At 47.0% G+C, this 22,027-nt stretch overlaps 2 protein-coding genes across 2 annotated transcripts in view; both read right to left on the bottom strand.

The window, feature by feature from the left end:
* The window catches only part of LOC146182415 (disintegrin and metalloproteinase domain-containing protein 10-like), a 49,433-nt gene extending 43,494 nt beyond the window's left edge, over positions 1–5,939 (bottom strand). The window contains exons 1-4 of the mRNA XM_084575949.1: positions 5,918–5,939; positions 4,509–4,659; positions 3,777–3,895; positions 1,359–1,530 (exon numbers count right to left, since the gene is read on the bottom strand). Coding sequence (XP_084432075.1) covers positions 1,359–1,530; positions 3,777–3,895; positions 4,509–4,659; positions 5,918–5,939 — 464 coding nt within the window. The remainder of the gene's footprint in view (positions 1–1,358; positions 1,531–3,776; positions 3,896–4,508; positions 4,660–5,917) is intronic.
* Positions 5,940–13,762: 7,823 nt separating this feature from the next.
* Ndc1 (Nuclear division cycle 1) overlaps positions 13,763–22,027 on the bottom strand; it is a 41,632-nt gene continuing 33,367 nt past the window's right edge. The window contains exons 15-17 of the mRNA XM_084577502.1: positions 19,956–20,056; positions 18,151–18,296; positions 13,763–16,070 (exon numbers count right to left, since the gene is read on the bottom strand). Of these exons, the coding sequence (XP_084433628.1) occupies positions 16,007–16,070; positions 18,151–18,296; positions 19,956–20,056 (311 nt within the window). The 3' untranslated portion in view covers positions 13,763–16,006. The remainder of the gene's footprint in view (positions 16,071–18,150; positions 18,297–19,955; positions 20,057–22,027) is intronic.

Genomic DNA, 22,027 nt, shown 5'->3' with positions numbered 1-22,027 from the left:
GTCATGTTCCCCTTAAATATCGGAAATATAAAGCTGAATAGTTAACTTTATTTATTTGTCTAAATATTTAACTCTACCACATACACAGCGCCCACTTTACTGTACAATCTCCTTGCACAGCCTACAACCACTTATCTCTCGTACTTTTCGGAATAAGAATCTGCAAACGCTGAAAAAGATCAACTAAATCGACCATCACTGAACCTTACTTCCACCGCACAGCTCACGTTCATATGTTCTGTTCCCGCAAGAAGTCGTACCGTAAGCATGATGTCTCGTTTCAGCAAACTTCCGAAATTGGGGCAGATATCGATTGAAACAGGGGCTCACGGTTTGGTTCCTGCCTTGGACACATTGGAAGGAAAGCCGGCCACGACTGCAACCCCAGGACGACGAGGAGTCGCCCCGCTACGCTTCGAGTGCGAGTCGTACGCCACTTCCCGTGTGCCTCTGAGTGCTGTATATTGACCAGTGCTGACCACCGGTAGGGGATCAAACGGTAGAACGGAGCGCTTCGGTCGGTGCAGCTAAGGATCAGAGAACAGAGTGCGGTAAAAAGAAAAAAAAAGAGGTATTGCCCTCCACACTGTTCGTCTTTATTTTTGCAAAGAAGAAATAAATCTAGCAAGGGGCACAAGTATCGAACTCTCTACTAATGTTTTTGCACTGAACAGGCCGCTAAATTGTCAACCCCTGTCGCGTATTCGAATGTTTTTTGTTTTTTGTTTTTTTTTTTTTTTGCTCGTCCGCAATTCTACTCATTCTCTTCCCTCCAGTAACTCATTTCCCTTTATACTTATTTCCAGTTATTTTCTTTATACACTAATAATACAACCTGGCTCTTTTGAAACCATAACGTATTTGGCACTTCGGTGGTGGTCTCGTGTACTTAGGGATGAGTGCGACACACTGGACAATGCGCGCCACCGCGTTTCCTTGTCGTGCCTGGCATCGCAGAAGTCAATGTTGTCTATATAGTCGGACACAATCAAAGTATGCAGTAACCAATATATGCAATTCCTTCGTGACAGAGTCTACTGTTAGGGCTTTTGCGATTACTCAGATAACAAGCTAACCGCCAGAACATAAAGTGCAAGAATTTTGATGCCTCTGGATTGTTTGGTATTGCAAAAAAAATATATATAAAAGTGATTCTGTTAAGTGTTCAGCGGAGTGATACCAACGCCGCGTACCAGTGATCATACTCATCAGCTGCATTTCTTTTGTGATCATATTTATCAGCTGCATTTCTTTTAAGTTGCTTCCTACTACGGAGCATCACGTGTTTACAGTACGTAACACAACCGCAACCGCGCACCATGGTAGCGGAACGCACGCCACAGAAAGGCCCGTCTGACGTCTTCAGCACGTCCCTGGAGGAGTAGAGCACCGAGTGGAAAGAGGATGTGCCGTTGGGGAAGAACCGGTTGGCGCGCTCCACGTGGTACTCCTCGCCCTCCCACGGAAGTGCAATGCGGCCCACGAACACACCGCCCATGATGGAGCCTACCACGCGACTGTCAGGGTGACCTGCATCACGCGCCACAATGACCTGAGCTCAGTTGGATGACATCATTTGAGCAGATCGTCACGGTAAGTTTGGAAGTCTATAGACCTTTTTAGTTTCGATGCCTGCGTGCAGCCATCTTAGTTTGATGGTGGCGCCCCGTATGAGCCAAACTGCAGAACGTCCGCTCCGGCGCCTCTTGACGCCATCTTGGGCTGTGCTGTGCGTGTTGATGCAGCGGTGCGGCAGCGTAAAAGTGCTGTTTCGCGGTGCTCGTGAAAGCTATCCGACACCTTGGTGCTATTTGTGCTTTGTTTGAGCGCGCCAGGAAACCGTATACCATCCGTTTGACATAGCGGCTGCGGTTGGAAACAGCACAGCGGCCGGGTGGCTGCGAAGAACTGCGCTCCACTTCCGCAGTGTGGATGTATTTGTTATATCTTTCACGATACATGTACTTTCAATTATATTTTATTATCGTAATGGTAACTGCACACACAAACACACAGCGAATGAACCGTATGGGCAGCTACCGAATTCGGAATGCAGATACTGCGAAAGATGCTTTCCAGTTATCGCCGCATTGATTTAACATGAAGTGCGACCCATTTCGATATACGATCGAGCTGTCCTGCTTAAACAATGTTTACTTTTAAGTTAAACTACGGTTCAAGACTAGCACTTAAAAGAAGTAGGGTCTAAAGTACCATCCTTCGACGTTTTTATAAAGCCTTGGTGTTCGTCCTGCGGCGACACAAAATCGTATACCCCCGTCCCGTACGTCGTAGCAGTATCGTTTGCACGACGTATTGTTGAGCAAAACGTCGAAAAACGTGCGCTCTCAGCGGCACCATGAAAGAAAACGACAAATTCACAGCACATACAGCACCGCTTACGAAAGCGGCACCGCCCGCTGGCACGGCGTACTATGGCACTCTCGTCGAGCGCTACTCCCTAGTCTTCGCTAGGCCTAAATTGTTTCGCATCGAAGGCACATCCGACGACGCTTTGTAATTGCTCAGCGCTAGAGTAAATGGTCTCTCATGGAACTGCCTTACTGCCGATCCCATAGTATCAGTAAAAGAAAGATGTAAATTTCGGTGACGTCTTAGCAGCGGAACCAGCGTGCCGACGATGAGCCACGCGTCGCACCAGCGGTATGCGTAACTTATTTGTATTGCAATTATCAATAACGCGGTATAGGTCACAAATCCGCAAGAAAGATTTCTTTTTTTTTTTTTGCTCGGCTTATTGTTTAAGTGAAGAACAGATTTTAGCACGCTCTTGCATTGGCGGAAAAGATCCACCGTATTGTTGGCGCGGAGGGCTCGCGGGAGGCACGGCCTGCCAGGCGTGCGTGGCTACTACGGCGGTGGAAGTGAAATGGGCATCATATTCGTGAGTCCGTCATTGGTACTAAGTTTATCTGGCTTACATAAAACGTTCATAAGCGAATTAAATAAGGTTAGACTGGAATGCGGTGAAGCAGAAACATATCACAGCCGAACTCGGACTGTCGATACATGCTTCCCGAATAAGCTCTCGGTAATCATGTTGCGATTTCTTTGATTCTTTGCGCAGTCCACCATCACGCATTGCTGTCCCGATGACATTACCACTAAAAGGGGCACTAATAAAGGTATTGAAGTCTCTCAAACGACAATATACCGAGGTGCAAGGCCGCTCTGCTATGCAAAAAGCGTGCGAATGCACAGCCCACTCGGTACTGGCAACAATGGGCCGGCGCAAGGAATCTGGTAAGAGTGTATTTTCCTCATCTCCTGCTCGCTCTCGGTAAAACGGTCTATATATAGAAAGTTGATCGCTACTCTGCCCTTTGTATCTTGTTCTCCGTTGATATATTTTACTTTAAATGAAATCGCGCCCTAGAGGTGCATTTCCGTGTCTAAGTCGCACCTTCCAGAAAGTATGAATTAAGACATTGATTCACCTTTTTATTTGGCGTGATGTTCCTTGCCGCAATAATTAAAGGGGTGCATCAGCATACTTTATCCTCTCACCCTTTCTGGAGGGAGTGAGGTATAGGCACGTAAAGGGTGCGATTTTGTTTACCACGCAGTGCATCCTTTTTTCTCCTCCCCTATGCCAATGCACGTTATGTCTACCTACTCCTCACGAACGCAATCACACGTCCTAGGTGAGTGCGCAACTACTCTTCAGCTATCGAGCTTGCGGGCTTCACCCAGTGGCTTAAGTACTCAAGTAGCGCACATTTCTTTTCCCGTGCGAGATGATACCCCAAACTTACCGACGACGTGGCCCGAGTAGAGGTGATCGAGATAGACGTCGCCCGGCCCTCGGTTTGTCACCAGGACGAAGTCGTCCGTGAAGGAGGACCGGTCGCGTACCAATCGCAGCCTGAACTCCCTGAAAGGAGGCGAAGCTATAGACAGTATATGTTACCAGAACATCCATGCAAGGACGACACTGACGGTGAGTGAAAAAGCGAAAGTGTGGTGATGAGTAACTGCAAAATCCCAAAAGAAGTATATACCGTACCATACCAACGTATCCTCCCTAAAGCATCCTCTACAATACAAACTGTGTACAGCAACATAATCTACTATCAAACCGTACGCAGTGTCGTGCCTACAGGCCCTGCCATACCATATACCAACACATCTTATCGTGTCATAGCACGACGTGCTAATCTACAATATGACAATACCAACAGACTGCAAAAAAATCACGCCCCTTCCGCGTAACTTACGCCCTCCAGAAAGGGTGCATTTCATGTCAATAACTCACTCTCTAGCAAAGGGTGCATTGCGTTATTGATGCACCCTTTCACCCGTTTCTGCATAGTCTGTTACTGACATGAAATGCACCTTTAAGGGTGCGATTTCTTTTTTACAATGTAGCCAACCATGGATGCTGTACTGTACCAACATATTTTACAATTGTGCAATGCTAGCGTAGCCTACCATAACGTACCGTGCCATAAAAACACTACAAAACTTCCTAGTTATACGCAGCTTGCCTGTTGAGGGCCGTAAAAGCAATTTCGACGCTGTGCTCTTCGAGCCGGCTCCTGCGATGTGCCGAGCGCTTCCAGCGGGCTCGCCCGCTCACGTCAATGGGCTCGTACGTCAACGGTTCGTAGTGGCCTACGAAGTGGTTCAGCACGCGGGCTGTGAACACGAACAGCGACCGACAGAAAGACGCATTAAACAATCCTGCAAATACTCATATATCCAAACTGCTTCGTTCCCCGACTTGTTGATCTCTATATTCCGCGATAATTTTTCCTTACTCCGTATATGGTTAATAAGCTGCTGTTCCATCCTCACAACCTCGCCGCACTAATAACAAATATCTTAGAAAAGACAGCACACGTATAAGGTTTTTTATTTGTGCTATAAACGAGATTGTCCGTGTCAGAACTGACAGAACCGGGGACGTTCCATCAAAGTGAGGCATACTCATGAGCACATACTCTATAACCGCAAGTCCTACCCTTGAACTCGACCGTAGTCAGTACGTCACGAGATCACCCTCCTAGGACCAATGTGCCCCTTTCGGTTCATCGCCCACCGTGACTGTTTGGCCAGCGCATTATATCCGCAGTTTTCGCTTGCAGCTTACTACACAAGGAGGTTGTATAATTAGCATGTACCATATTCGATTGACATTGAATGCAGAAGGCAAATAAAGAACATGTTTCGGCTCGGCTGTTTTTTTTTTTTTTTTAATTCGCTCACGGTAAATTAAGATCTATGGAATAAGCCGATCACGGATAATATTGGATTATTGCTTTTATCGAACAGTGAGAAACCCCTTGAAAATCAAATGCAAAAGTATAGCACTGCGACCGAACTGGCAGAGCAGGCGTCACGCCCTTCCAAGCGGCGCTTTTCCCACCGGCTCTCACGCAATAACTGTTAGCTCACGTGGTAGCGTCTTCGCCATAACCACGTGAAGACGCTAGACTGAGTGATGTGAGGAACACGTTTGTAATTGACGCTAGCCTTCGACCAGGTTATAGCATCACTGCAATACCAGCATTGTATACCGAACGCAGGTTTCTGCACACGGCAGCAATTTCGTGTGAAAAATGTCCTCTGAAGGTTTGGTTGTGGTCGAAATTTCCGGAGTCCTCCACTACGGCATCCATCATAGCCTGATTTGCTTCGGGACGTTAAACCCTACAAACCAAACCAAATCAAGACCAAGCACGGTACCCCGATGCCGGACGAGTATATAGCTATACAGTTCCAGCCGCAAGAAAATACGTACTGCGCACGGAAAGTGCGGTCTCTGCTTAAACGGATCGTGTTGAAAGCTTAGTCAGTATTACGGAGCGAAGGATTTGGAAATGTGCCGTTTTCGGCAGACAAACAGCGTTTAGGGAGGAGTGAAAAAAAACGTCACGGAGTGCGCTACACTTACCGGAGCTCAGCTGGAGAGGCATGCAGGTCAAGGATAGGAACGTGGTGTAGAGTATAAGCACACTGAACATTAATGGGAATCTCTACACCGAGCGGCCACAAAAGGAAGGTCCTCTTCCTCCAGAGATTCTTCAACTTCTTCTACCACTCCTGTTGGCGGCTCGAGCCTGTTTAGCGCATTCGACACTGGAGCGTCTGTAATGCCTTATACAATACAGAGAAACTTTATCATACAAATCAAGAACGCAGTGGCAACACAGCATCTTCTCAGATCTGCCCAAAAAGAATGGAACGTCGCAGTCCCAGTCCTCAAGCGCGCCTATGAGGTCGCCAACAGGTTTGACCTGCTGGCCATCTAGTAGGGCAATTTATCATCATCATCAGCCTGACTATACCCACTGCAGAGCGAAGGCCTCTCCCATATTTCTCCAATTAACCCGGTTCTGTGCTAGCTGCATCTGCTTGACCCCTGCGAACTTCTTAACTTCATCCGCCCACCTAACTTTCTGCCGCCCCCTGCTACGCTTTCCTTCCCTTGGAATCCAGTTTGTTACCCTAAGCGAGCATCGGTTATCCTCTCTTCGCACTACATGTCCTGCCCATGCCCATTTCTTCTTAGTTTCCAGTAGAATGTCAGTAACTTCAGTTATTTCTCTGACCCACTCTGCACGCTTCCTCTCTCTTAATGTTACCCTAACCATTTTTCGTTCCATAGGCCTCTGAGTTGTCCTCAACTTTAGAACCCTCTTGGTTAGCCTCCACGTTTCAGCCCCCTAGGTGAGTACAGGTAACACGCAACTGTTGTATACTTTCCTCTTGAGCGATACCGGTAAGCTGCTAGTCATAATCTGCGAGTGCTTGCCAAATGCGCTCCATCCCAATCTTATTTCCTTTTCATGGTCCGGATCTGCGGTTACTACCTGTCCTAAGTAGACATACTCGCCTATTACTTCCAATGCTTCCCTACCTAACGTAAACTGCTGTTCCTTCCCGAGGCTGTTGAACCTTGCATATTGGTTTTTAAACCTACCTTTCTACTTTTCCTGTCTAGGTCACCAATCATTATCTGCAGTTCATCCCCCGAGTTGCTCAACAAGGCAATGTCATCAGCAAATCGCCGAATACTGAGGTATTCTCCATCTACCCTTATCCCTAACTGCTCCGATTCCAAGTCTCTGAATACTTCCTCTAAGCAAGCTGTGAATAGTACTGGGGAGATCGTGTCTCCTTGCCTAACACTTTTCTTTATGGGAATTTTGTTACTTTCTTTATGCAGAACTATGGTTGCTGTGCAGCCTGCCACCGATTATCTGTTGTAGGCCGTCATTGCACCAGCCACCGCTTCGGTGGTGGACGACGGCTGTTGTCGGCGTGCGTCTTTCTCTTTTTCTTTCTTCTCTATTTTCTCTTCTGTCCGCACGAGGCAGCGGAGGTGGCTCAGCTACAGAGCCAGTAGCAGACTCGTGCATTCTTTTCGTTCACAACGGCGGGGCTAAGGTGTCCACAGAACAAGTGTGATAAATACAGCGCTTGTCCTTTACTGTGGGCCAATTATTATTAACTAAAACTGCCTGGATTCGAACCCGACCACCGGCGGCAGCATTTCGATGGAGGCGAAACGGAGAGGCGTCCAAGTGTGTGCGATGTCAAGGTGCGTTAGTCACCAGGTGGTGGAAATTATTCCAGAACCATTCACTCATTACACCATTTGTCCTGTATGTCCCACCTACTTCCCCTGCGCTTGCTGAAAAAAAAAATGCCTGCCGACTGACACCGCTGCCTCGGTCAGACAAGAAAGAGAGGAAGGGAGAGACGCGCGTCGCAACAGCTGTCACTCGCCTTGCGTACGTCCATGCGTGCGTCCGCGAAGTGTCCCACTTCGCGAGATTCCGCGTGTACCGCGAGATTGTGACGTTATCGCCTGGTGATATCATCGGCTATGACCGGATGTGATGTCACACGTGAGATAACCGGAACTGACGGCATCACGGCGTCACGTCTGGTCATTACCCATGTCATCACCAGGCGATCCCATATGCCTGCGTGCCGGAAGCGGGGAGCCTCCTATATCGCAGGAAAAATAAAGTTCTTAACACAAATACGAAACTGGCTCAGCAGAGCGTCCGATCTGCGCCTTTCATTTGGCGCTTCCTTGAACGCCGCACCGCTCAGCTTACAGAAGCAGATGTAGCAAGAAGGAATCAGCGGCGCTTCAAAGGCTTTCGCCTTATCGCAGTGCCCCTATAAGTTTTTGGTTCGTTTGGAATGTCCCAACGCGACTCAAGCTACAAGGCACTACATAGTGGAAGACTGTAAATTTCGACCCCCTGAGGTTCTTGAACGTGCACTGACATCGCACAGCACACGGACGCCTCTCCGTTTTACCTCTACCGAAACGCACCCACCGGGAATCGGGATCGAACCCGGGTACTCAGGCATAGTGGCCGGGCATCTTAACCGTTTTACCTCTACCAAAACGCAACCACCGGGAATCGGGATCGAACCCGGGTACTCAGGCATAGTGGCCGGGCATCTTAACCGTTTTACCTCTACCAAAACGCAACCACCGGGAATCGGGATCGAACCCGGGTACTCAGGCATAGTGGCCGGGCATCTTAACCGTTTTACCTCTACCAAAACGCAACCACCGGGAATCGGGATCGAACCCGGGTACTCAGGCATAGTGGCCGGGCATCTTAACCGTTTTACCTCTACCAAAACGCAACCACCGGGAATCGGGATCGAACCCGGGTACTCAGGCATAGTGGCCGGGCATCTTAACCGTTTTACCTCTACCAAAACGCAACCACCGGGAATCGGGATCGAACCCGGGTACTCAGGCATAGTGGCCGGGCATCTTAACCGTTTTACCTCTACCAAAACGCAACCACCGGGAATCGGGATCGAACCCGGGTACTCAGGCATAGTGGCCGGGCATCTTAACCGTTTTACCTCTACCAAAACGCACCCACCGGGAATCGGGATCGAACCCGGGTACTCAGGCATAGTGGCCGGGCATCTTAACCGTTTTACCTCTACCAAAACGCAACCACCGGGAATCGGGATCGAACCCGGGTACTCGGGCATAGTGGCCGGGCATCTTAACCGTTTTACCTCTACCAAAACGCAACCACCGGGAATCGGGATCGAACCCGGGTACTCAGGCATAGTGGCCGGGCATCTTAACCGTTTTACCTCTACCAAAACGCAACCACCGGGAATCGGGATCGAACCCGGGTACTCAGGCATAGTGGCCGGGCATCTTAACCGTTTTACCTCTACCAAAACGCAACCACCGGGAATCGGGATCGAACCCGGGTACTCGGGCACAGTGGCCGGGCATCTTAACCGTTTTACCTCTACCAAAACGCAACCACCGGGAATCGGGATCGAACCCGGGTACTCAGGCATAGTGGCCGGGCATCTTAACCGTTTTACCTCTACCAAAACGCAACCACCGGGAATCGGGATCGAACCCGGGTACTCAGGCATAGTGGCCGGGCATCTTAACCGTTTTACCTCTACCAAAACGCAACCACCGGGAATCGGGATCGAACCCGGGTACTCAGGCATAGTGGCCGGGCATCTTAACCGTTTTACCTCTACCAAAACGCAACCACCGGGAATCGGGATCGAACCCGGGTACTCAGGCATAGTGGCCGGGCATCTTAACCGTTTTACCTCTACCAAAACGCAACCACCGGGAATCGGGATCGAACCCGGGTACTCAGGCATAGTGGCCGGGCATCTTAACCGTTTTACCTCTACCAAAACGCAACCACCGGGAATCGGGATCGAACCCGGGTACTCAGGCATAGTGGCCGGGCATCTTAACCGTTTTACCTCTACCAAAACGCAACCACCGGGAATCGGGATCGAACCCGGGTACTCAGGCATAGTGGCCGGGCATCTTAACCGTTTTACCTCTACCAAAACGCAACCACCGGGAATCGGGATCGAACCCGGGTACTCAGGCATAGTGGCCGGGCATCTTAACCGTTTTACCTCTACCAAAACGCAACCACCGGGAATCGGGATCGAACCCGGGTACTCAGGCATAGTGGCCGGGCATCTTAACCGTTTTACCTCTACCAAAACGCAACCACCGGGAATCGGGATCGAACCCGGGTACTCGGGCATAGTGGCCGGGCATCTTAACCGTTTTACCTCTACCAAAACGCAACCACCGGGAATCGGGATCGAACCCGGGTACTCAGGCATAGTGGCCGGGCATCTTAACCGTTTTACCTCTACCAAAACGCACCCACCGGGAATCGGGATCGAACCCGGGTACTCAGGCATAGTGGCCGGGCATCTTAACCGTTTTACCTCTACCAAAACGCAACCACCGGGAATCGGGATCGAACCCGGGTACTCAGGCATAGTGGCCGGGCATCTTAACCGTTTTACCTCTACCAAAACGCACCCACCGGGAATCGGGATCGAACCCGGGTACTCAGGCATAGTGGCCGGGCATCTTAACCGTTTTACCTCTACCAAAACGCAACCACCGGGAATCGGGATCGAACCCGGGTACTCAGGCATAGTGGCCGGGCATCTTAACCACTGCACCAACGCGGCGGGGCAAAATTTTCATTCGAAATCACATGCATTTTTTTTTCTGGACGTTTTTCTTAAAACTAGGGTATGCCTCGCGGGGTGGCTACCCAACTGGTGAACCCAAGGATGCGGGATCGAGTCCCGGATGCGCCGGCCACTTGCGAAAAGCAACTGCGCTCGTCTGCTTTGCGATGTCTGTGCACGTTAAAGAACCCCAGGTGGTTGAAATTTCCGAAGTTCTCCTTATTCCGAAGCCAGGCAAAAAACTAAGTCTAGAAAACCTGAGACCCATTTCACTTACCTCATGTGCAGGTAAATTAATGGAGCACATAATTAAAACGAGACTGAACAGATTCCTAGAATAAGAGCTTTACCCAGACACGATGATCGGATTCAGGGCACGTCTTTCCGCATGTGATGTCATGCTTCAACTTAAAGAGCAAGTGCTAGACAATCAAACGTAGATACAAGAGTAATAGCCGGTCTAGACGTGGCCAAAGGTTTTGACAAAGTTGACCACTCAGCCATACTAGAACGCCTAGAAACTCTAAATGTAGGTAGAAAGGCATATAATTATGTCAGACTTTCTTTCAAATAGAAGAGTTAATATCTGCCTAGGAGGGAAGGAAGAGAAAGGAATAAGACTGGGTAACAAAGGTACTCCCCAAGGCTCAGTCCTATCTCCAACACCCTTCAACATTGAAATGATTGACCTACCGAAGAAATTGGCAGGTATAGAAGGAGTCAACTACACAATATATGCAGACGATCTCACCCTCTGGGTTACCAGAAGCAGTGATGTGCACGTCGAAAACACGCTCCAAACAGCGATTGAGGAAATTGGGTCGTATCTAAACCAAATAGGACTCAAATGCTCTGCCAAAAAGTCTGAAGCGCTCTTCCTCGGCTGACAAAATAAAAAAAGAAAGCCCCAGGAACATGGGATAATGCTAACGGTAAATGGGGACAAAATACCCTGGGTAGAAACAATTAGAGTGCTGGGTCTTCGGATTCAGTCAAACGGTAAGAACACCGACACGATACAAAAACTCAAATCGACTGTACGCCAGACGTGTCGGCTGATCAAGAGAATAGCAAACACGTGGGAATGAAAGAGGCGAACCTATTGAGATTATTCATTCATTTGTAATCAGTAGGATCACATAGGTGGTGCCACACCTAAGGCTCGCAAAAGCAGAAAAGAACAAAATTGAAATCCTAATTAGAAAAGGCATCAAAACAGCTCTGGGCCTCCCTCTGTACACGTCCACCCAGAAAATTCTCAACATAGGGGTTTTAAACACGTTAAACGAGCTCATTGAGGCTACCAATGTAGCACAACAACAACTCCTACGCAGCCAATCGGGACTAAAAATACTGGAAAAGCTAGGCTTCGAACCTCGAGCAAGGCTAAAACTGACTGAGAATATCCCAACAGACATAAGAAACAAAATAAGAATCCCACCACTTCCAAGGAACATGCACCCAGTACACCATGAGGGTAGAAGAAAAGCCAGAGAGAAAGCTCTACAGAAAAAACTAGCAAGCAGACAGGACGTGGTTTACACGAACGCGGCGGAATACGAATGCAGAATGGGTTTTGTAGTCCTAGCAGCCAAGGAGGACGGGAACCGGGTCTCGTGCTGCAGCATTGGACAGAGGGACGCAACAACGGCTGAGGAGGTGACCATTGCGCTGGCCCTAATACAACAGAATGTAAGGGTGATGTTAACAGAGTCCCAATCGGCTGTCCGAAACTACAACGCAGGCAGGATATCTGCCAAAGCGGTTAAAATTCTGGCTGCCGGACCGCCACCGGCAGAGCTGATTAACCTAGTCTGGACTCCGGCCCACAAGGGCCTGCAAGGAAACGAGACAGAGCGCATGCACTGGCCCGAGGACTTGCACACCGGAATACCAGTGCGGTCTCGTCGAGCAGAGAGCCCTTTCCGAGCGAACAGTTGAAACCATACGATATTCTCAATCATTACAGATTAGAAAGACAGATACTGCCTCGAGCAGACAAAATTTTAAGCAGATCACATCCGGTTATACAGGACCCGCGGTGCAAACACTGTAATGAAATTGCAGGTATGATACACATGGTATGGAAATGCCCTAGATACAACGAACCAGACAGGAATTTGGAGTCCTGGGAGGCTTCAATGATCAGCCAGAACAGAGCGGTCCAAACAAAAGTCATCCATCTGGCCCTGGACACCGCTGAATCCCAAGGGATTCCAGCCTGCTGAAAGGGGAGGAATCGTTTTCTTGATAGGTGTTAATAAAGTTATTCATCATCCACTTCTCTTGTAGCCCGAGTCACTTTGGAACGTTGAACCTCATAAACCAAACAAAATTGTCTTGCTGTAACAAGAATATTGCAGAGCTTTAGTAAACTTTTTCAAGCAAGCAATATGCAGGACATCATATAGTAAAACATGGCAGCAGTGTTGTTTACCACCACTGAGCTGCAACAATGCGGATGATTTTGCTGCTTTGGAAATGCACACTGATTCATCTTCATGTACACTGCAGAATTGAAATCTACCACCCTGACGCTCCTTCAATTGGGAGACCTTAAAACATAATGGCGTGATTCAAATCTGCCCCTTTTTTTAAGGAAAATAGGTTTGAACTGTACCTGCCATGCACCCTTCTCAACATTCTCCCTCTGGCAACCTACTGCACGTTTCTGGGACTCTTGTTCACATGCAAAAACTGTTCTGTCATGTCCATGATTCTTCAAAACCAAAAAACGAAGCATGGCCATTTACCTCACACTTGGTCAGCAGTATTGTGCTCTTGATTTTCCAAAACAATGCAGCAAAATTTTCCTGACGTACGGTACCATCAGCAAGGGTTCTAGTCTCTTGCAGAACTACAGAGCCACCGACACTTTCATGTTCCCTATGCTTTTTTTTATGGCAGGGTTTTTTTAAGGCAAAGGCCTTTCTAGCCTCATGGAACAAAGTCCTGTGCGAGAGAACTGTGCACGAGATCTGTTATATTCCGCGAGATGTGTTCTTGTCTAGCATTCCTGCCATCTGCACTCCCACACTTGAGCCCACGCAACAGGAGTTGTGGTGTACTGTCCAAACTCACACTTGCTGGAGAAAGTGTGACAGATAATGCACCTTCCATTTCCTATAAACCAATTATAATTATACGTAGCACTGCAAGAAAACGATGAGAGGGAAATGATAGGAGAGGAAGGGTGGGTTTCACCATTATTAGGAGACGCTTTTTCTTATCTTTCTTTGACTAGGCATTTGTTCAATACCCACTTCTGCTTCTCCAAAAGGTTTTATTTCGTCACGTCCGCTAAAACGCATCAGGCAAAAAATTGCCACAAAGGAATTGTAACTGCAATCAATGGCGCACAGTGAATGGTGTAGAGATGATAACAAAAATTTTGGATGCTGCCACAGATCAGCTACCACTGTAATGTTAATGAGGAGGAGCATTTCTTACTTTTTCCTCACTATAAAAATCATACTATTAACAGCATTGCGCGTACCCATTTTGAAGCAACTTTTTTCTGCAGATGTTTGAAGCGTTCAAGTTCTGATTATTCCTTTTCCACGAAGAATCCTATTTACTTGGTGGAAGCAGGCTCGAACATTTTGAACCAGCCCAGTAAGCGGTAACAATTAATACTATTTTTGAGAACCTCTGGACCAGTAAAACAAGAGCTTTGGAACATTCCAATTATGTTGTGGAGCATGTTCCTAAGATCGGATGCATATAATAACTGCAATTTTCTGTTTTTGACATACAAAAATATATAATTTGATTCTTGTTTATCCAACACTCAATGAGTTACCGACTATGCATGCAACTCTGACAAGAAAAATAACCAAAACATGAACAATTGCTTAAAATTAACACAAATGACCTGAGCAACAACTTAGAACAGACTAGCAGCAAGTAGAATGATTGCTTCTACTCTTTGAAACTTAACATTAAGTTTGACTAAACATTTTCACTATTTCGACTTGACGGACTAAAATGTGCAGTCTACTACTTTGATGCAGTAAAGTACCATTAGTTGGAGTTCGCATCGATGAGCGGTATATTTCCGCTATTTTCTGCACACCTTTTTTGATCTTATGCGCGTGCTAGTAAATTCCTGGGTGCTGCTCAGTGGCGTCTTCAGGGAGCCCTAAAAGGTAGCCTTTTCCTCCAACAGATTTTTTTACTTTACAACCCTCTGCCAGTGGCTCCTCGTGCTTTCGTTCAACTGACACTACAGCTTCCTTAATTTCAGCAAGTTGGCAATAGGCACTCTATGGCTATCCAACACTCTTGAGAACACTTTTAGTGATTAGCATCTTTGTGGCGTCACCCCCACAACTCATGCTTTTGTCTGGTGTAGGCTTGACACGCTTGTTATTAACAAAGAGGCCCAATGGTGAAGCACCTGCTTGTTTTCACAGCAGACCCATTAAGACAACTCGTCTAGCAGTTCTATGTTACCGGACAAGTTTCCTAAAGGCTTAAGGTAGCCAGCGGTGACTGCTTTGCTTGCCACTCTCACCATCAGCAATTCAAAAGGCTGGGAGAAGATGCTACGTCAAGTGCATAGAACATTTTTTTTTCAGTTAATTCCCTCAGATTGCTTGTCACTTGTTTTAAACTCACTTGTAAACAGAGATTTACTAAGCTGTATGCTTTACTAGTTTATGAAAATATTATATGTATTAAGCTTAATGCGAGATGCATTATAACTCTGCCAACTCTACCACTGGTGTGTTACCAATGTTTCGACTACGGCAGCCCCACCCCTCTACTCATGGTCGCTTAAGAACTGCATCAAATCACCTTTTTAGGCAATACATTAAATATGACGAAAAGTGACGTGACACAGTTTTCTCTTTTTGAGGTGTGGGCAATCTGCGCTACGAAGACGAGACCCCAGAGGCTGTTATGGCAGATATCATTAATGGTCCACTGTGCGGCAAAAACTGGTGTTCTGCTAAACAGAATATTAAGGCAGCCAGTTTGGAGTAGTTTTGGGGAAATATTGTGTTATGGAGAAGGATAGAGCAGTGGAAGCAGTTTGGAGCAGGATGCAACAAATGGAGCAGCACTTCCACCCATGTTTTGGAGGAGTCAGACAACTTATGAACGCCTACCCTATCCTGCAGTGTCAAACCAGTCACCAGCACCTGTGGGATAATAGTAAAGAAGACAACTACACTGCCTCAGGAATTAAAATTGTAGCCACTGAAATCAACCAACTCCACCTTTATACAGTTCCCATAATATCAGCATTTGTTGTGTGACACTCATTTTGAAACTCTTCTGCCAATTCCTTGCAAGATGACAAGCTTTCATAATACTGAAATAACACAAGAAAGCTTTCTCGAATCAAATAATTGGTGGGTTTACTTTCAACGCGAATAATCTTCGTAAAAAAATGCGACAGGAGATGAAGAAGGAGGGGATAACTTAAGACAAAGCCACACTAAGAAAAGTTGGCCGCAACAAAAATTGGCAGTCATGAGAGCTTTTGCAGTCAAGAAAGTCATCTAACAAAATTCAAGAACTGCTGCAGCCACCTCTTGTTCTCCGATGTGAGATCCACACTCCTGAAATGAGAAAAAAATAATAATGAAGAAATAAAGAAAAGAAAGCATGGCTGAAAAACAAAATACAGCACTATATAGTTGTTCTGTGCTAATATTACATGTGATCACAGAAAATTTTATGCCACCAAAAAAAAAAAAAAAAATGTGTGCTGAACCACTGGAGATGCAATTGCACAAACCCATTTCTGTCTCACGAGAGTTAGTCCCAGCTCTATGCCAATGCTTTAATTCTATGTGTCATTCCGAAATTTATATCAGCTATATGCATACCACCAAGATTCTAATGTGCCATAGCCAACATGCATGAATTCCACCACCTAGCAAATTTGACTGCCTTCCAAGATAGACAACACAACACCAGAGATATATCCAAGACACTGCACCATGCCCACTACCTGGTTTGCTTCCACAGTGAGCAATGCTACATGAGCAGCGTAATTTTGTTTGCAATAATTATGACTACTGGTGCAGGCAGTTTATGGCTTGTATTGAGCTAAACCCTGTTCTACCTACACGCCAATCATCACTCCTCTGAGCCTGCCCCTGAATCTTTTAACGCGGCAGCGTTAAGGGCCCCGTGTTGCAGAAAAGTCGGTGTCGGCGGCGGCAGCCACCGTTCCGCGTCTTCCGGCGTTGGCCGTGAGCGAAAAATCCCAGAAGCAGTAATAAATAAAAACGAGTAGGAAAAATTGCCGACCTGAGGAATCGAACGTGGGCCTCCGGGGTGCGAGACGAGCACGCTAACCACTCGGCCACGCCAGCTAGATGGTTTTAAATGGACAAAGGCGCGTCTATTGATTGCGGTGTTGTCTCAGAAATGTCCCTTAGAGAAGTGTATTGTGGCGTATAATAATAATTATGAGCATGTAAATTACAGAATTACAGAACACGCAGTTAAGCGAGTGACAAATTACTTCGCCGCTGTACTTCTTCACTTGGCGTGCACATAGCGCTATCATGCGTGTGGCGCATGGAATAAGATACAGGGCATGGCCTCCGAGATCTTCATCGCGCCGGCTCGGATCGGCAACGATGTTGCCGACGAACTACAACTGCAACTTGAGGCCCGCGCGTTTCGGCAAGGTGGCTGGCAGCGCTTCTACATCCCAGAATCAAGTCTCAGAACAAGTAATTACCAAACAGTCACGCTTTGGACACGTTAACGAGTGTTGCATCACGTGAACTACGTCTTTGTGTCACTCAAAAGCGCGACAAGCAAATGAGTAGACGGTGTGAACGGGGAGCGATAATGCTATCGCTTTCCACTCTTAAAGGCGAAGCTTAAGCGTCCTCCAAATTTTTTTATTATTCCGTTTGGTGCAGTATGCTGAAGAAATTTGTTTCATCCTGTGCCCATCCATCACAATGAACCTCCTTTCCAATCTCCCTGGCCTCCTGTGGGATGGCGATGAAAAAAGCGAGGAAACATAGCCCACACTGATCCTTCACCCAGACTGCAATGCTGCCGGGTGAATCAGGACCTCGCTGAGAGCAACATCTGACGAAGTGACGCCACTGCCTCTGTTCACTAGACTGCCCTGCTCACAGCCCCTAGAGAGACCACCGACAGTCCCAATAAACAGTTCTGCCCAATGGCTTATCCCGAGTTTGTTGTTCTTCGTGGCCACAAGAGCAGTCTACGGTCCAAACCTGTAACTGCGTTGAGACCTTTCAACTGTTACGCCCCGTCAATTACATCATCTTTGGTCTCACTGCAGCAGCAGCTGCATAGCAGCATTTAAAACCCCAAACCACCGACCCTACCTTTCGTTCACTTAAGCGTATCTGCCCGTTTGCTGCATCAGTATTCAATATGCAATGAGTTAAAACTATGAATCCATTTACACAATAACTATAGAGGCAAGTACAGTTGTTTCAAAACAATACATTACGTGGTTACTACTTAAAGAATTATAGCCAGTCTCAAGAGGTTCCAGAGAGGCTGCACAGCTATAGTACGGCATCATAATTTTCACAAGAGGATCACAAGCAAAACAGTCCATCTTCAAGCATTCGATCAATGTCAGGCTGAACCAAAGCTTTGCCAAACACCCTCGTAATGAGTATCGCAGTTCCTCACCCGATGCTCTTCTGGAAGGTGATAGTAATCTGGTAGATGCCCGCAGTCACTGCCGCCTTCAAGGTCTTGGCCAGCCGCAGTTCTCGGCCCGAGCTGCTGTTGGGACGACGCAGGCTGGCACAGCGTTTGCTGTGGCGCTCAAGCACCTGCCGTAATCCAACCAGACTAGCTTTCAGGAACGTCTCTCATGACACCCGAGACAAAATCTGACAATCATCAAGGGCACTGCTTCTCAACCTTGGAACAGAATTAGGCATAGTTGCAGGACTCAAAGGGGAGGGAGCAGAAGTGCTATGACAACAAATGGATGACGGGTACAGGAAGGGTTATTTTGCGTGTATTGTTTCTTAGTGTTTTTTTTTTTTTTTTTTTTTTTAGATGTAACGGTCTTTAATGTAAGTAACCAGTTTGGTGCGGTTTCTAGCAAAACAAAAGACAGGTTATGGTAGCTGCCTGCCCCCTTGAATTGCACTTGTTTCTTAGCTAATGCAAGAACAACCCTGCATGCATTCCACCAGTTTGTTATGCTTTTCAACCACATGCTGCGTCACACTGGGCACTAACTGCTTCTTGAACAAACTGCTTTCTGAAAGGGTGTGGCTAATTTTTTTATGTCCTGAAAATAAGCCTACTTGGGCTCCACAGACTTGTGACCGAATAAAAAAGGCTAGCTTTCTTATTCCAATTATTCACAAGGCTGTATAGTGTGAAAGCTGGTGACAAAGCTAGAAAAAAAAATCTGAAGTAAGTGAAAAACAAAAAAGACAACGCCAACCCTAGCAGAGATGCCAATATCCTACAGCACTGCATGAGCAATACCTGCAGACACCAGCCCATAACTGCATCAATCAACACCTAACAGAGGGCATCTACCATATTTTCCGGTTTATAAGACGCACATCTATATAAGACGCACCCCTCAATTTATTCAGGTTAGGGCAATAGGACTTGACTATATATATGCTTACTTGACCATCGCGTGCTATGTGCTTGATGAATGATAGAAAAAAAAAGATGCAACAGATGCAACCTCTCGCTCAGTGAGAGTACAAACACAAGGTCAGTTGTTGGACAAGTTGGTGACGATGTTCCATATCTACAGCGCGATAAACGGGACAAGAAACCATATAACGACAAACACAGCGCACTTTATTATTACTCAAAGCCTTGAGAGGCTTCATCTTGTTACACGGTAGCCGATTTCTCACGACAGCGCTCAGGCGTCCTCTTTGCTCTCATAATCATGGCGCTGATCGACACACGCGGCAAAGCACATGTGGAGTAAACATCCATCCAACAGCCACTAAACAATGTTGTAAATCGTAACTGTAAAAGAGAGTCGGCTCGGTCTTGTCAACGTGGTAAGGGCGAGGAGCATGGACATCGCCACCTTTTGGCATTCTGTCAGTGAGACGGCTGTACAATTCTAGAACACGATGACTCTAAATATTGTAATCGCAGGCATCGCTACCGTTACCATTTCACGATAGAATTCGCCTATGAACACTGCGCAAAACGAAAAAAAAACGACACACAGATAAGACTCACCGTTGTATAGGACACACTACCGAAAACTTTGTAAAAAAAATTGCGTCTTATACACAGGAAAATATGGTAAGAGTGGCATCTCTATAACTGCCTACTTATTTCAAGCTGGTAGTGGAGAAGGAAGCAAAGCATAGGCAGTAGACTGGCAACCAAGGCTGGTTAGTTGTTAGTTAGCTACCAGTATTGCCCCAGTCCGTGCTGAGAACACAGGAGCGTTAATGGAGCTCCTTTGCTACCAGAAAACAGAGAGTACTTGCCTGATCCAGTTCCAGCAGTGCGCCAAGGATGTTGGGCAGACTGAACTGCACCACTCCATACTTGTCCTCTCTCTTGGATGCGCACACCAGTAAGCACAGGCCTGCACAAGTGTACACATGTAAGGCCTGCATAATGCACCACACACTGGCATGCTCAGCTGCAGTGTGGTTTGCTGCTCTTAACCACACTCTTGACACCACTATGTGTGTGAGCAATGTGTGAGCACTAGGAACATGCAGTCGAAGTGGTTGATCGCAGGCAAATCGTTATATGCCATAGCACTCCGCTACTATAATCCTACTAAAACATTTTTTCGGGTAGTGCCCTGGCCTGCAGCACTGGCAAACCGGGTTAAGAGAGCATCTTCACTGTAATCAGTTCCTTTGTTCAACACGTCTTACCAGTTTACATTCTCAGCACGCCAACCATCCAAGCCTTTGTGCTGCTGCTGCTGCTGCTTCCTGCTTCGTCGCTGGCGAGTGGATCAAAATCAACGTTCTTGGACGTCCGTGTCATAGGGTGAAATAACAGCAGAGTCCAAGCCAAAAGCTATGCTGTAGCGCTGCTCTACGATATTTCCTTGCACGTGCGATCGCAAGCAGACAAAACGTACCGCCCGTATGTGTCATTAGACTCTGACCACGCGATCACCAGTTTTGCCAGTAGGAGGTGTTTGTGCGGTGTTCTCGCATCTCTGATGTCATCCTGCGCTCGTAATCAGCGATCGAAACCGACACTGGCCGCGATAAATGTTCTGACACTTGAATGGCACTAGTATGTTTAGAGCGAGAGCTCTAAACCCTAGGTTTCGTCAAGGTCATCAGATGAACAATTTGACCTTGAAGCAAGCGATACAGGTGTTGCTAGGCGTGTATGCCGTACCACGCACCAGCTTTAGTGGAAAGGAGCAGCAGACAGGGCAGTCTAGGCAGCCTTCAAATGCCACTCTTAGGGTGGTGCAAAGGGAAGGCACAGTATCTGCCACACCTCTGAGTGAACACCTGAACCACACCAAAAGGGAAGAAAAAAAGGAAGTGAAAGAAAAGCTGCAATGGTGGAGGACGGAATAATTTAGACCACCTGGGGATCTTTAACCTGCACTGACAACACATCACCAGCATCCAGGTTCGAAATAAGCAGCCTCCATGCAAACACCCTGCAAAGGAGAGGTGCAAGAGGGTGCTAGATTTGGTGGGCAAGCCACACTGTGCAGACAGCAGTGGTTAAATTCAGCGAGTCCCGCATCACCATTTTTCAGAGCGCCCTACTATGGCAGCTCTTTCTACTTTCAACCTCTCTTTCCTTTCTGTATGGCATGGTTCATGTGTCCAGCCAGGAGTGTGACATGCTGAGCCTTCGTTTCTTCTAGACTAATTTACAATTTTTCTAATAAGCACAGAAAATGCGACAGTTTACTACAGTGATCACAGGGCTCTGTTCGTAATAGTAGTTACAGCCTGAAACAAATTAATAAACATTACAACCAGCCTTGTGTCTTATATCAACAGGGCTATTGCTTGACAATTGGTCCAGCAGCATAGAACCCCTCTAGTTTCCTGGGTTGCAGTCCCTATGTTTTGGACCACTGTGGATCACAAAAGAGAATGTATTGCGTCTCTATACTCCTTTAACCTTGCACTCCTGGAGCAACAACCACGTTTGAACAGGTGCCAATTCAAAAACGATACTAATATTTTTAACTAGACTGCATTCACTGCAGTGACTAAATGCTGAGATAAGCTGCAACTAATGATGTCTGAAATATCCCCAACCTGTATTACTTAATTACAACGTTGCAGAACCTGTTGTGCACAGACTGGCCAACCAATCTCACATGTAAGGGAAACGTACACAAACAGCCATAAAATGAAACATGGGGCAAAGGTTTCCCATGGCCACCATAACAAGATAACTAAAGCTAACACGCATTTCAAGTCAACTCGTTCAAAATAGAAAGGTTGCCCGTCAACAGTAACAAATTAATCATAGCAGCACCTAAGCACAACACAAGAATCTCTGCAATTGTTTCACTTCAGGTGTGGAAAGCCATGCTTTGTCCTGTCTTTGTTGA

The sequence above is a fragment of the Amblyomma maculatum genome, chromosome 8, assembly GCF_055883805.1.
Source record: "Amblyomma maculatum isolate TAMU_Amacu chromosome 8, ASM5588380v1, whole genome shotgun sequence".
NCBI classification, from domain to species: domain Eukaryota; kingdom Metazoa; phylum Arthropoda; class Arachnida; order Ixodida; family Ixodidae; genus Amblyomma; species Amblyomma maculatum.
This window is presented reverse-complemented; position numbering and strand designations above follow the sequence as displayed.